The sequence below is a fragment of the Protopterus annectens genome, chromosome 6.part0 (assembly GCF_019279795.1).
Source record: "Protopterus annectens isolate FY-2018-M chromosome 6.part0, PAN1.0, whole genome shotgun sequence".
NCBI lineage: Eukaryota > Metazoa > Chordata > Ceratodontiformes > Protopteridae > Protopterus > Protopterus annectens.
This window is the reverse complement of record NC_056737.1, coordinates 989,702,804-989,719,702: the sequence shown is the minus strand read 5'-3', so window position 1 is coordinate 989,719,702 and position 16,899 is coordinate 989,702,804. Positions and strand designations below refer to the sequence as shown.

Sequence of the window (16,899 nt, the reverse complement as noted above, 5' to 3'; positions counted from 1 at the left end):
CTGGTAATGTCTGGAGATGCCATCCAACTGGTAATGCTTGGAGATACCATCCAACTGGTAATGCTTGGAGATACCATCCAACTGGTAATGCTTGGAGATACCATCCAACTGGTAATGCTTGGTAAAGGTATGCACAGAAGTCCAGGTAGCAGCTTCAATGATAGCATTAGTGTCTAAGCCTTTGAAAAAAGCACCAGAAGAAGCCACAGCTCTAGTGGAATGAACCTTTACAGAAGAAGGAAAGCTCTCATCAAGAAAAGTGTAACAAAAGGAAATAGCCTTTGAAATCCAAGTGGAAATAGTTTGCTTGCAAACAGCTAAACCTAAAGACCTAGGATGAAAGGAAACAAATAACTGGTCAGATTTTTCTGATAGCTTTAGTTGTATCCAAATAAAGTCTGAGCTGTCTATGCACATCCACGGTATGTAGCACACTCTCTCTGTCAGACTGCAGAGAGAGGAAAAATGTAGGCAAATTAATAGTCTTATTAAGTGACAACTCATTAACCACCTTGGGCATGAAAGAAGGATTATTATACAAGGACAGCCTGTCCTCATGAAATATCAAAAAAGGAGGACAAGCCATAAGGGCTTGCAACTCAGACACCCATCTGGCAGAAGAAAGAGCTAACAAAAGAACTGTCTTCCAAGAACAATGTCGCAAGGAAGCTGAAAGAGCAGGCTCAAAAGGGACCTGAGTCAATTTTTCCAAAATGGAATTAAGATCCCAGGGAGGAGGAGCAGGCTTCCTGGAAGGTCGAATATTAAGGACGCTTTTAAGAAATTGTTTAGTCTCAAATATAGAAGCTTATGGGGGAGTTAAAGGCAGGCAAGCAGAAAGAGCTGATAAGTGGGCCTTATTAGAAGAATAGCCCAAACCAGCACTGAGCAACTCACACAAATAAGACGGTATGAAAGGAACATCCACAGAAGGTGGGTCCAGGTCACGAGAAAGACACCAGATAGAAAACATCTTCCATTTAGGCAAGTAGGATTTCCTAGCAGTAGGCTTCCTGGTCTCCTGCAGGACCTGCAGCACGTTCTCAGAGAAAAGGTGTCTATTAGGGATCAAAACCCAATCACTCAAAGTGTCAGTTGAAGTGTGGACAGGTGGGGATGGATGACAGACCCCTTGTCTTGTGTGAGGGGATCCACCCTGTGAGGTAACTTGTGATGATTGCCTTTGGCCAGACGCAGAAGTAGAGGGAACCAGTGCTGTCATGGCCAAAAGGGAGTCACCAACAAGATTTTGGGAGCGTCCTGTTGAATCTTGAACAGGACTCTCAGAATGAGAGGAAGGGGAGGGAATGCATAAAGAAACATCCCCTTCCAAGAAAATGAGAGGGCATCCACCTTCCATACCAGAGGACCTGGGACTCTGGCACAAAACAGAGGAAGTTGTCTGTTCAGAGGGGAGGCAAAGAGATCTACTTGAGGAGTACCTCACTGGTTAACAATGTCCAGAAACACATCTCTGTGAAGCATCCATTCATGGGATTTAGTGAAGGACCTACTCAGATCGTCTGCCACAAAGTTCTGATCTGAAGGAATACAAACTGCCTGAAGAGTCATTTGATACTTGATAACCAGATTCCATACCAGAAGTGCCAGCCAGCAAAGATGATAAGATCTTGTACTCCCCTGTTTGTTAATATACTACATAACTGTGGTATTGTCTGTGAATACCTTGAGAGGCCCTGCAGAGAAGAGAGGATGAAAGGCTTGAAGAGCTAGCATAAGAGCTCCCATCTCTTTGATGTTGATGTGCTGCATCTGCTGATGAGGTGACCACACTCCCTGAACCCTCAGGGAGCCAAACGTTGCTCCCCATCCCACATCTGAAGCATCTGTGAATAGATCCTGAGAGAAGAAGAGAAGGTTGAAAAGGGAGTCCTTGATTAAGAGGCAACTGCTGAATCCACCACAGAAGTTCTTTCTTGAGAAATGGGAGAAGAGGAACTGGAAAGTCTAGAGGATGCGCATGCTGAAGCCACACCAACTTCATAAACCAGTGGAACTTCCTTATGTGGAGTTTGGCCAGAGAAAGCATCAGAATGGTGGAAGCCATGAACCCCAGAGCTATCAAAAACTTCCTGGCTGTAATGGAGGCCAGGGAAAGAAGAGTTTGAAAGAAAGAAATGAGAGTTAAGGCCTTTGGCGGAGGCAAGGTTGCCAGCACTGGCACCGTTTGAATCCTGCAACACAGAAAGACATGATCCTGAGAAGGAGTCAGGGAAAACATTTTGAAGTTTATCGTGAACCCCAGGCTCTGAACAAGAGAAAAGGCAAAACAAAGATTTCGCAAAAGGACCTCTGGAGAAGATGCCTGAATCAGCAGGTTGTCCAAATAAGGAAAAATTTGGATCTCTTGAAGCCTGCAAAAAGGAATCACATGAATGAGGCATTTGGTGAATACCCTTGGGGCAGTAGAAAGGCCAAAGGGCAAAGCACAAACATCTCCTGAAAAGCGGATGGATTGGAATATGGAGATAAGCATCCTTGAGATTCAGAGACACCAGAAAGACTTGAGGGAGCAAGAGAGGAAAAGGGGACTGAAGGACAACATCCGAAAGGAAGGCACCTTCACAAAGGTGTTCAGATTGGAGAGGTCTAGAATAGGTCTCCAAGTACCTTCTTTTCTGGACACTAGAAACATTTGGGAATAAAACCCTTTCCCCCTTTGGGACACAGGCACCTCTTGAATAATACCCTGAGACTATAGATCTTGAAGACCTCTGGGAAAAAATGTTGTTGTTCCCGAGGAGGCTGAGGAATACCCATAAAAGGAGGGCAGGAAATTCAGACCATGAAGTACCCCTGCTGAATGACTGACAGAACTCAAGAATCCTGGGTGATTTATAGCCAAACAGGAAGAGAAAGAGAAAAGCAAAGAGAAAGACGAATGTGACTGGGAACAGGTAGCTAGTCAGGCAGCACCTGGTTTGTCAGGAAAGGAAGGCTTTAGAATCCCTGCAGTCTGACTGGCCTTAGCAGGAGGAGGCTGTTTACCATCCTTTTTACCTTTAGAAGTTGGGCGAGATTGCCTATGAACAAAGGCTGGCTTAGAAGGGTAGTTTCACTGATATTTAGGCACAGGAGAAACAAAGACATGTTTAAGCTCCTGTAAACCCTTCCCCTTATCCTGAAGAGACTTAAATAAACCAGCAGTCACTTCCCCAAGCAAAAGTTTATTATCTAGAGAAGCATCCATCAACTTAGCATTAATATCATCAGGCAAAGGTTAAACCCGAAGCCAAGAATACTTCCTCAGAACTCAACCAAAAGCATCAGCCCTAGAAGAGGCATCTGCTGCATCATAACCACATTTGATAGAATGACTAACTACTTGAGAGGATGTCCCTAGCAAGGAAAGAGCAGAAGATTTACTTTCAGAATCTGGAAGATCAGAAATGGGGGGGGGCAGAGAATTCAGTGCTTTAGAGGCATTGGAAGAAACATCCAATAAAGCAGCCAAGACAGGAGGGATAGCTGCAGGTTTAGGAGATTCCATCTGCAGTAACTCATAGTACCTCTTATGGATATCCAAAACCTGGGCACAATCCCACTTAAAAAATTCCATCATCCTAGAGATTGTGTCCCAAAGGAAATGTCTTCAGAAGGATTATCTAGAGTATGAGAACCTTCCTCCTCAGACCTGTAGTCTAAAGGAGAAGGAGTCTGGGTAGAATAAGCAAGGGATTCATCAGAATCCACCTCACAAGAATTCAATTCTCTGGGCCTTGTAGGGGAAGAAGAGGACCAAGGAGGAGCAGGAACCAAAACCCCTTGAGGAGGCCTCAATGACAGTAAAGCAATAAATAACCCCTGAGTAAAGGCCTGCCACTCACTTTGTGATCCCTAGCAGCAGAAGGAACATGATTTGTTTTCTGTGTTTTTTTAAGGGGATGTCCATCCTAGAAACATGAGAAGGACAGCATTCCACAACTGTAGTAAAAACTTCTTCCCTAAAGAGAAACTGCAGAACCCCTCTAGACGCCTTGGAAACAATCAACCCTGGTTCCCTTTGAATGCCCGAAATGGATGCCTGCAAAGCCTCATCACATGTGCTGCCTGCCAGATCCTCATTGACCTCCTAGTCAGATGTGGTAGAGGAATCTGAGAATACAACTAGGCAAGTCCCTGGGTTTGTAATAACCTCGGGAGAAACTCCTGGCAGAGGCTGGACAGCGGCATATTCCAGTCTTACCTTATGCACCTTCTTCTTCCCTGAAGGCTGACCCTCGGGGCAGGAAGTTCCATCCATAGTGTCTGCAGAAAGAAGCTTAAGATGCTGGTTCTCAAGATACAAAGAAAGGGAAGAAAGAGTACTACGAAGAGTTTTAGTGACAAACGCCTGACAAATTTAACAAGCCGTACGGTCGCGAGGTGCACCCAGGCAAAAAAGATACTTATTGTGGTGATCTTTATGGGGAATCAGTCTCCAACACTGGTGTTTACCCTTCCTGGATGACATTTACACCCCAAATGGCACAAAATAATCAGAAAAAGAACAAAAAAAAAACAACTGGGTACTTATCTGCAATGGTGAGGACTTCAGCAAACAGGAGTAATCACCGGAATGCCAACAAACAGAAAAATGTCAAAAAAGGAATGGAGGTATCAGACCAATGGTTAAAAACAGCGTTTGGCCTGGCGACAAAGAAGTTCTGAGGATGGTATGCCTGAACATGCCTGAACATCACCTTTATGCCCTACGCTACACAGGGAGTTTGTAGGTGACATTCAGAGTACCTTAAAGGAATGGTAGACTTTGGTAAACTCTCAGGACAGTGGGCTTCACAGCACGGAATCCCATTTATGATGAATACTGCAGTGGTGAATGTAAGGACATCTAGAATTACAAAGTAATGTACTCTGATCACCCCAAAGCCCTGTCTCTTGACTTGGTATCATACAGACATCTGAGAGGGGATCTTTGCTTGGCATACAAGGCAAACTTGAACCTTGTTTTGATGAATATTTGGCCCATCCGCAAAATAAACAGCATCCGAACTACTAGATTAAGAGACCTAAATTAGGACATGTTGGAGAGAGAGACAGGTTTCTCGGAGAATTCTCATTCCCTGGAGCAGACCCCCATCCATGTGATGCAGAGGTCTTCCCTATTCCTATTTAAGCACATCTAGGACCAGTGTATGGTTAATCAGAAATTCAACAGTCATCTTGCTCCTATACCTCTGACAGACAAAGGCAGTCAGTAAATCACCACTTACAATATATAACTCAAATTTGTGAGCCACATTTGGGTTGCAAGGCTAAGCTTTTAAGGTCTTTAGTAGTTGTTAGCTTAGTATATACATATGAACCTATGAGCATACATAGATCTTTATGATGTCAGTTTTCAAAAATGGGATTGTTGTTACCTATAGAAAATCACTGATGGTATGGATTAGCTCTGCTTCACTGTGTGAGCAGCCTTTTCTCTTCTTTACATGGTTATGTGTCTACAGAGTTTGTATATTTAAGTAAGGTGTGTGTGTGTGTGTGTGTGTGTGTGTGTGTGTGTGTGTGTGTGTGTGTGTGTGTGTGTGTGTGTGTGTGTGTGTGTGTGTGTGGTGGGGCTTGCCTCCTGAAAAAAAAAATACTTTTAAAGGTACTTTGCTCTAGTGACATTTTTTACAAAGTGTGACATAAGTAAGTTTTTCAATGATTTATGATCCAACAAATTTGAGTCAGTGAAATTCCATGTAATCATGCATACATATATCCATTTCAATAATAGAAGGGAACAACTTAAGAAATTTTGAGTAATGCCTGACTGGATCTTTGTTAAAGTACTGGGACATCTTAAGGGCATTTGGACAAAATACAGAGGGTGCATTTATGATACAAAACACACACACACACACACACACACACACACACACACACACACACACACACACACACACACACACACACACACACACACACACACACACACACACACACACACACACACACACACACACACACACACACACACACACACACACACACACACACACACACACACACACAAATTGCTTTTAGTTCAGCTTATAACACAGTCTTGTAAGTGGGCAAGGAAACAATTATTTAATATGTCAATTTTTCTTCTCAAATGAATAATGAAATGTTATCATATTTTGAATATATCAAATTTGTGATGATACGTACCTCCTCTTGCATTACTTGTGACAAAGACCACTCAGTTTAAGGTCCTTACATTTACTATGAAGAAACATTAAATCAGATTGTTTTCAGACTAAAAGCAGCAGAAATAATGACATCCTTTTCATTGTTAATTCTTACTTTCCCCTGAATATCATTTTCTGTAAATGACTCCTCTTTGCTTACCTACACATCTTCCATTTCTAGCTTTATATCCTGGACTGCAGTGAACACATTCAAAGGAACCAGCAGTGTTGACACATTTTTTACCAGGGCAGGCATTTGGGTTACGACATTCATCGACATCTGTTAAATAAAGAAGTAAAATGAAATACTATTGAATGCAGAATTTCTGATTTTTTTAACTCATGATTTAGTAAGAAACCAGTTTGCCAGTTGTTCTTTTCATAAGTGTGGCAGTTTCATCCTATTACAGACTCAGACCATACTGCCCCACGTAAGTTAATAAATCATACTGTGCCTCATCAAGATAACAGATCTGGGAAAAAAACTCAATAATTGGAAAGAGAGCAATTTCAGTCATTTTGCATACGTTCAGCATTATGGGAAAGGAAAACATTTTAGGCTTCTCATTCAACTAAATGTGTTTAGAAGAAACGCAAACAAATGACCAGACAAGCAAAAATGGTCTACTACAAGTGCTTGCAAACTGTTTGTGACACACTTGTTTGCTGTTATTTGCTCGAAAAACCAAGTGGTGTAACTTCCACAAAGTTGATCTTCCATAAAAATATAACCCACCCAACACTCTATCCCACAAAACTGTATAGCTCTAACAGAACAGTAACTCTATTAAAACACTAAACCTAAACCCCCTTCCTTCTCCCTAAACCTAAAATCCTCCTCCCTCTGTGTAGCCATAAGACTCCTTTCTTGCTCCCAACTCCCTATCCCTAAGACTCCCTTCTTGATCTCTGCTCCGTAACCCTAAGACCCCCTTCTTACTCCCTACTCTCTAACCCTAAAACTTCCTTCCTGCTCCCTAAACCAAAAATCCTTCTGCTGTGCCCTAACCACAAACCACACTTCCTGACCATTGCACATATCTACAATACCAGCCTCTCCCACTTTCATCACCATAGGTGCTTCATCTACCGTACACAAACTCAAAAAATACGTTCAGGTAAACTGTGGCAGCTGCTTGTCTGAGCTCATATTTCAGTTTGAGCATGAGGTGCCTGAGTTACAAGATGGCTGGGGCCCTGGCTTTGAGACAATAGTCTTTAAGTGCTTGTAGAACACCCAAGCAAAAATTAAAAGTTTCAAAAACTAGAAAGCATTTTTCCAGTAACTTGCTCAGTGTGATGTCCCATATCTTCCTTAATAAAATGAACAAATTCCAGAATAAATAAATTATTGGAATTAAAAATTAGCCCATCTCTGTACTTTGTATCATATTTTCTCTTTACATCATAAGAAGGAAGCTGTCTTTACGGTACCCACAGTGCCTGTAAATAATGACATACAGGTCATGGTGGCCTAGTGTTGTGGCATCCCACAAATTTACTGTCTGCAACAAAAAGAACTCATGGTTGTTGTAAACATTATCTCTGTCGAACTTACTGAGGATTGTAACGTACGATGGAAGTGTGAAATGACAGTTCCATTTCTTTTGAGAAATCACTGATTTATTCATAGCAATTATTTCATTGCCTCTAGGAATCAGTAATATCTAGAAAAGTTTACGAACATTGTTGTTCCCTCTGACTGTAATAAGGTCAGGAAATAATTCAGTCATCTACCACTGTTCTCTACTCACTACTGGAAGTTTCACTAGGAGGTGGTCTTCACTAAATATGGCTTCTGTAATGAGAATTGAATAAGGCAGTACAACAATGAATGAGGGCTTTATTTTGTATGCTGGGCTTCTGTCCTTATGCCAGGTGGACTAGGCCCTACCTCTTTGTTTCATTAACTGTTTTGTAGTACGAGGTAGTAATGGAACATAATTAGGTATAACTTCTAGTTTGTAATGGGTCTTGTTGGTATAGAATTTTCAGGAATTTACAATGGAATTTACAAGAAAATGGCGTCGGCTGCCTCTTTTATACCCCTACCGCACTGACGTCAGGGAAGAAGCGATGACAACCGACGCCGGACCTAGACTTTGGAATTCGGCCGACCGAGGACCCACCTGACGGCAGGATAACCCAAGTGTGATGACTGCAGCTGTATGCACGATGAACATCAGCAGGTATGTTCCGTTGTGAGATGTGTAATTATTGTAAGTATATAGACATAGGCAGCAAGTTTCTTATCAGAGATAGAAATTATGTTTTGAGAAACAAATTCAACTGTAACTCTAAAGGTGTAGTCTACCTGGCTTTATGTCAACTATGCCCAGCCTTCTATGTCGGGAAAACCGACAGAAGGCTTCATGACAGGATCTACGATCACACATATGCAATCAGTAGACACAAACAAGAGAATGCACTAGCAAAGCATTGTATGGAAAAACCCAACCACTCATTTAAATTTAAAGTTATTGAACAAATACAAGATCAGGGCAATTTAATCCATACTATGCTTAGAGGTGGCTCCAGTTCACTAAATTTAGAAAAGATAGAACTTTTATGGCAGTTACGTTTGGATGCATGTCGCCCACCAGGATTGAACAAAGTTTATTCGCTCGCCTATATACTTAAACTTAAGAATTGGTTACATTAGGTGTACAATTTTGCACTCAATGTACATAGTCCTCCAAAGCGCATATTTTGCATTTGACCAACCAGAAGATAGGTGTCTATTACTTGTTGTGTTTTAGTACATTTTAAGGTAGTTTGTTTAGTATTTAATGACATTGTTTTAATAAGTGTCTAACCCTGTTCTGACAGGACAGGTTATTAAATAGACACTGTACATACGGTTTAATACATTGTTGTTTGGGGGGGGGTGTAGTGCGATAGCATTACACGTATGGGCACCCTTTTAATATTTAGACTTATTATACATCTGGGACATAACTGTAGCCCTGTTCAGTACTTCACATACAGGCACTGACAACACATTCAACATTAGCATTTGTATGTTTTTATATGTTAATGCTCATTGATATAACATCCTGGTTTGTAGTAATACACATATACACTTCTTACTTTTGAGAAGTAGAGTGTAAAATAACTAGAATGTAATGCATGAAACAGATGGAACCACTGCGTTTAACTCAAATTACTTGTTGTTAGGTTTTCTTGATTTTTGCATATTGTCTTTCTCTTTAAACGGTGAAAAGCAAGTCAGCACTGCTCTGACTCTGAAAGGGTTAACTTTAAGTAACATCCGTCATGTGACTACTTGTGCTGCATTTAAATTCCCTTTGACTTACAGAGTGCATTTGTCTGAAGACATCCGTTTATATTAACAGACCAAAAGCGCTTCACACTTGGATTTGTTGATTCTTGTTTTTTGGCTTATTTTGGACTTTTTTCTATCACAACATTGGTTTTTAAAGGACACTGATTTTATTAAATACTTGTTTGTGGACGCTGGCATTTTTCCTGAGACGTTTTTCATGTCAAGAGCATTGCCTGCTTCCCATGCTTAAGGTCAATATGAAAAATGTTGAATGAACAGGAATGTGAGGGTGTCTATATAAAATACAGTTGAAAAAAATAGATACGATATGGAATAACTTGTGAGTTTCGACATTTCCCAAATATGGAATGTTAAGATCTAATACATACGGTAGTTAGAAGTTTTGCATGTAAATAAGTGAAGAATGGAATTAGGAATATACAATATGTAAGGCAAGTTCAACATCCATACAGTACACTCTGCCTGTTACAAGGATATTATGATATACATTCCCTGCAGCGCAGGTTGCATAAATTGAAGAGGAGAGAGGATAACAGAGAGAAAGGAAGAAAAAGCTGTTTAAAAGGCCAGAACACACACTTAGCAATGCCTGTTGCTGGTCACTAGAACTTGCACATTGGTTGGTGCTATTAAATCTGAACTGCAGACAAAATGGCGGCCGGACTAAGAGCAATAATTCTCCATGACATCTACATTAACAGTAACGGACAGGATAACTCAGCAAAAAGCAACTAGTTGCAGAGAGAAAGTTAAAGGACACTATAGTTTAGAAAATGTACAGGTCTTAAAAAAGTGGTAGGAGTTGCTTGACCTGTTTTGTGCAGGTCACTTAGTGGACACAACTTAATTAACACCAGGGATAAAAAATTGATACTGATGATTAAAGCATGGCATCTTAGTGTATGTGCATTGCGTTAACCAGCATAATTTAGTGGAAAGCAAAACAAGAAAAATAAGACAAGATATATAGTATAAGCATACCTCTCAACCTCGTAGAGCAAGAAATCTGGACAAAGCCCGACAAAATGGGGGGACAAAGGCCCAAAAATAGGGACATATTTGAAATATTGCTCTTATAAACTTGGAAAGTTGCTAGAGTAACAGGGCTTGTTCTAACATACATTTTCTGAAGGATATGAAATCTGAAACTCAAATGTATGTCATTAAGTGACTTCAATCCTAAGATCATTCCAGTGATTTGCCAGAAAACCACAAATTTTATGAGGAGCAGACCAAAAATATGAGTCAAAAATCTGGACATTCTGCAAAAATCTGGACAGTTGAGAGGTATGAGTACAAGCACTCAAAGAGAAGCAATAGTTTATATCTGGACCAGTGTGAAACTAAGAAAAGTCTGGAAGCAAACAATGGAAAGATAAATGTGTCAAGGAGGATGGGGGATGTAAGTGAAAGGGCAACATATATGCAGACAGGAGGTCAGGCAATGGCAAGATTGTATGGAAGGGGGACAGGACCACCATGGGGGAGCAGAGAGCAGTCTTGCAGTGAGAAAAGGTATTGACGCTGATGAACAGTAAGGAGAGTAAAGAGATAAGCAAAGGGTTTCACATCCAGGAAGAAGGAGGTCATCCTTTCTCTCTACTCTTCCCTCATTAGACCAGTCACTGAATATAATGCCACATTTGGCATGTACCTCACCAGACACCTGCAAAACTGGAGAGACCACAAAAGTACCTCACAAAGACGATACTGGGCCTTAAACACATGTGCCGTAAAGACAGACAGACTCAAAAAACTCCAGCTATTCTCTGTCTCATATCGCCTACTTAGAGGCGATCTCTGTTGACTTACAAAGCCATGTCTGACCCAGTCCTGTTACATATGCTACATCTAAAAAAATCCCAATCCCTCGACACCACATGCTCCAGAGACCTCAGTCTCATTACCTAAATCAACAGAACATGCTGGAGGGACAGGTTCATAACCCAGAGACTGCCCATGCTCTGGAATAAACTTCCAATACAAGTCAAGCAGAGCACCTCACTGGCCCTTTTCAAGCGAAATCTTGACGTGTAGATGGGAAATAGAAAATTCACCCTGGGGATCACTTCAGTGGCTCTGCTCGATAGAGGCACTGAAAACTAACGTCAGGCGGCACGATCTCAGGGCAATCCTATGGGCTAGGCTTGTAAAGGCTCTAGGGCCATTCGCCTAGTACACACCTATGAACCTATGAAAAAAACAGTAAATTGTGTCTGACAGAGAGAACAAAAGTAGTTATATATATTAAACAAGGCTTATGAAAGTTAAAGAGACAGGCAAAAAGGACAGTCAGTGTGAAAAAAAAATGAGCTATAATTCCTAAAGTTAATAATATTAATATCTCACAGTCTAGTACAAATCACACACATATTTATATTTCTTTGTACTAGGATTAGTGAAACAGGGCATCGGCAGATGTATATATCAGCTATGTAATAAAACAGCTCTTAGATCAAGGAAAACACAGCTTTATAAAATGCAGTGCAAGGTCAGTGGCACCACAGGCAGTACACTTGCATTTTGAGCAAAAGGCTGTGGGTTCTATTCCCACACCAGATAGATCAATTGCTGACACCGAAGTGCAACATAAAGGAGGTGCTGCACTCATGAATGTGTCATCATCTGGATGAGAAGTTAAACCAAAGTCCCATCTGCTTGAGATGGTGGAGGCTCAAGGGGGTGTAAAAGGTCAGAAAGAGTAGGGGTCCTTTATTTACATACAAAAAGAACTCTTATTTACAACATATTTACATATTTACAAATATTTATAAATGCACAAATATATACATATACAAAACTATTTACACATATTCATAATTTCCTTTACAGTCATACTAAATGTTCATCCCTATTAGACCCCCCACTCCTTTTTCCATAACTACCATCAGATTTTCTTTAAAATTGTTGCTAAAATCCATTTACCATTAAACATAATTTCATTTATTCTTTCATTCCATATAACATAACTTTATTCTCTTTACTTCTATTCTTATAACATCCATATTTAATCGTATCCATGTTTATGTTATCCACTTATTTTATATCTTCAAAAAATCTTCTTTACATAGTTTTCCCTATAACTTTTTTACTCTTTTATATTTCAGTACCACACATTCCGTAGTTTCTTCTTCACAATGTAAACATATTCTATCACTTTTCTTTTTATATGGCATATTTCCTTTTACTGGCAATTTATCTATTACCAGTCCCCACAAAACATCTTGACATTCTACTTTCTGATTATACGGTTAGCTTCTTATTTTTAAAGCTTTAATTTTTTCATCTGTTAGATTTTCCCATAGTTTTACATAGAAATATTTCATCATTACATTCTTATACTATACTTTTCTTTTGCAATATCATGACTTTTTATTTTCCACAAAAATATTTTTGGTAATATTTTATTTCTTCATTTATATTTACTCTTTTCTTTACAATACCCCGGCATTTATCATATTTATATTTATACAATTTTACTACTAATCTCTCATATTTTTCATTTACCCACTTTAACACTTTCTACAAATTTAATGAAGCATCATATATCACTGGGTTAAACAACCCTAAACCTCCTTCCTCTTTATTTACATACAAAACTCCTGTTTTTACTGGGTTTAATCTAGAACCCCATGAAATGAAAAAAAAAAAAACTGCAATAATTCCTTTTCAAATACTGTTGGCAACATAAACATACTTGCTAAAATGCTATTTTCCCATCAGCTCTGCATTTCATAGATTCATAGGTTCATAGGTGTGTACTAGGCTAATGGCCCTGGAGTCTTTACAAGCCTAGCCCATAGGATTACCCTGGCATCATGCCACCCGACCTTAGTTTCCAGTGTCTCTGTCAAGTAGAGCCACTGGAGTGATCCCCGGGGTGAATTTTCTATTTCCCATCCACTCATCAAGATTTCTCTTGAAGAGGGTCACTGAGGTGTCTGTTTGACATTTATGGGAAGTCTATTCCATAGCATGGGCAGTCTCTGGGTTATGCACCTGTCCCTCCAGCACATTCTGTTGATTGTGGTAATGAGGTTGAGGTCTCTGGAGTGTGTGGTGGGGAGGGATTGAGACTTCTTTAGCTGTAGCATTTCTAGCAGAGCTGGGTCAGACATGGCTTTATAAGTCAAGCAGAGATCGCCTCTAAGTAGGCGATATGAGACAGATTATAGCTGGAGTTTTTTGAGTCTGTCCATATAGGGCAAGTGTTTAAGGCCTAGGATCCTCTTTGTGAGGTACTTTTGCAGCCTCTCCAGTTGCTGCAGGTGTCTAGTGAGGTACATGCCAAATGGAGCACTGTACTCGATGATTGGCCTAATGAGGGAAGAGTAGAGGGAGACAATGGCATCTTTCTTCCTGGATGCAAAACCCTTAGTAATGAGATGTGCCACATAGAAGGGCTTTCTGACCACAGTAGCAGTGTGGTGGTCAAAGGAGAGTTTGCTGTCAACCTGTGTTCCAAGATCTCTTATATCGCCTTCTGTGTTCAGTGGACTACCATCGATGTGGTAGTTCATGGGAACTGTTTTTTTCCCAATGGGGATGACGACACATTTTTTGGCACTGGGCTTAAGGCCATGGTTCTGACAAGAGTCATTGGTCTCAGTGAGGCCTTCCTGTAGGATGTCAACATCACTTGGGGAGTTAATAATGGCTCCCAACTAACAATCGTCTCCAAACTTTGTCAGCCAGAGTCCCTTCATGTTGGACTGGATTTCTGAGAAGTAGATACCAAACAGGAGACGACCCAGGACCGATCCCTGTGGACTCCACTCATGACTGGATAGGATCTGACTTGGAGTCAGCTACTTTTGCACTGTGGGTTCTATCTGTGAGCCAATTTGCAACACACCTAGTGATATACGGGTGGATGCCTAGCTTATTGAGTTTTTCTATGATTCCTGAGTGGGGAATGGTATCAAAGGACTTGGCCAGATCAAGGTAGGTTGTATGAACCACCGTGTCTTCATCCACAGCTCTGGTGACTGACTCACAGAAGTCAACCAAGTTGAGCAGGCATGACCTACCCTTCACAAAACCAAACTGTGTGGGATCCAGAGTTTGGAGATTCCCTATAGCCTTGTTTATTAGGTCCATGATGATGCATTCCATAGCTTTGCATATAAGACTTGTCAGGCTAATGGGGCGATAGTTCCCAGGGTCTGTAGTCACTCCTTCTTTGTGGAGAGGGATTACTATAGCAGTGCGCCATTCTGTAGGGACAAAGCCTGAAGTGAGGCTGTGATTGAACAGGGCACACAAGTGAGGTACCAGAAAAGACAGGATTGTTTTATTTCTTCTATTGTTTTTTTTCCCCATTAAATTCTACTTACATCTTTATTCCTGAATTGTATACCTACCACAGAAATGTCTTTTATTGTAAAATATATACCCTCTATCTTTACTACATCACCCAAACCTTTACTGTTCTCTTTATTTAAAGCAATCCCTATAACCTCTAGACACTCATTTGTGCAAATTATTACTTATCTCATCCAAATTTTGTTTTTTGCAATTATTATAATGTGATCTGCATAAGTTAACAGAACTGGAATTCTTAATGCTTCAGATGTTACATACCCCACCTCCTTCATTTTGTGATTTATTACACATACTATCACATTCATAACTTATGCAAAGAGTATACAGCTTATTGGACATTACTGTCTTACACCACTCTTCATATGTACCTCTTGGCTTAACCAGCCATTTCTAAGTATTTTTACTTTACTATTACTATACTTTGACACACATAATTTCCTAACTTTCACACTTACATTATATTCTTTCATTATTAGCCGTATGATTTCATGTCCAGTTGTATCAAACACTTTAGTAAGGTCTCCTATCAGGATTTTCGGTTCTTCTTTTCTATTCATAATATCATCTACAATTTCTCTATCATTAATAATTCTTGACAACTCTTCCCTTTATACTAAATATAGTATCATCCATAATATTTTCCATTTTAGTTTCAAATCTGTTTTGTATTCTTTTGATAAAGATATTATAATCATTATTATTCAATACTATTGGTCTACCGTTTTTTGTCTTCTATCTTCCTTGTTCCATCTGAATTTAAGTATTCCACTACATAATTCTTTATACATAAAACCTTCATTTAAGCATTCATTCAAAATCATTAAAATATTTCATATCCAACTCCATCTAGTTCTGCAACCAAATCTATATTTACTAGTCCTAATACTTTATCTAACTCAGTTAAATAAATCTCCTTTTCTAACTCTTTACTCTCTTTTTCTGTTAAACTTTTTTATTTTCCATGTTTTTTCACAATCTTCTTTAAACATTTTTTGTACATATTGTGCTATGCTAATCATAATCACTTTTCCTGAGTTCTAGTTTCCTTTTATGTTTTTTATTTCTCCCATTACACTAACATCTTCCTTTACTAATCTACTTAATTAACTCAATACATCTCTTTTTCCTTCTAAAAATATCTTTGCTTATATAACAATTCTTCATATAATTATTTTTCTTTATGAAAGTACTTCCCACCATTATGTTCCAAATCTTCCAATGTATTATCACATGCACTTTTATATTTTTCTTTCTCTACTTTTTTCACATCCTATACTGCCATTGTAAAAAAAAAAGTTTTTATATTTTCCTTAAATATCATCCACCATTCAGACCATTTTTTATAAATGTTTCTCATAGTAATATGATCTTTCCATGACTGTATTACTAATGTCTTTCCTTCTTCATTCCATGCTTTCTCATTTATTCATTTCACTCCTTTGCCTATTTTATATATTCCTAGTTTTCTTTTCTCTCTACAAATAGTGCAAGAAGATCAGAAAATCCTGTTTCATCTACCCCCTTCTCCTATAACTAAACATTCTGATACCATAAAATAATCTATTTCAGGTTATATACACACCACTCTTGTAAGTCCATGAACAAAAGTTTTCATACCACATTGTAGAACTTCTAACATTGTTTCTTACATTGTTTCCTTTCTTTTTATACTTGCCTGTTAAATCACAATAAAAGTTTCCTGTTATTTTAACAGTCATATTTATCACTGCACAGTATAAAATCTGATGATATAAGCTTTCCCTTCTTACAGTCAGTATAAACATATAATGTTATAATTCTATGCACTTGTTCTTTCCATTTTAAACCTACAATGGCTAATCTTCCCATTTTTGTTATAGCTACATCTAATATCTTTACTGCATTTCTACAGAATATGGCTATTTCAGGACATCTCTCCTTTCCCAAATTGCAGACCATCTTTCCCCCATAGTTTCTCTGTAATTTTTCTTCATTTGTTAAAAATCTGCATCACGTCATGATATAGCTACATCACATGTATTACAACAATCCCAAAGCCTCTTTCTTCTTACAATATTCCTAACCCCATTCTCATTTACAGACAGCACT

General features: G+C 39.2%; 1 protein-coding gene across 1 annotated transcript in view; it reads right to left on the bottom strand.

Annotated features, from left to right (window-relative positions):
* The window catches only part of LTBP2 (latent transforming growth factor beta binding protein 2), a 3,457,946-nt gene that overhangs the window by 627,087 nt on the left and 2,813,960 nt on the right, over positions 1–16,899 (bottom strand). The window contains exon 19 of the mRNA XM_044074624.1: positions 6,340–6,459. Coding sequence (XP_043930559.1) covers positions 6,340–6,459 — 120 coding nt within the window. The remainder of the gene's footprint in view (positions 1–6,339; positions 6,460–16,899) is intronic.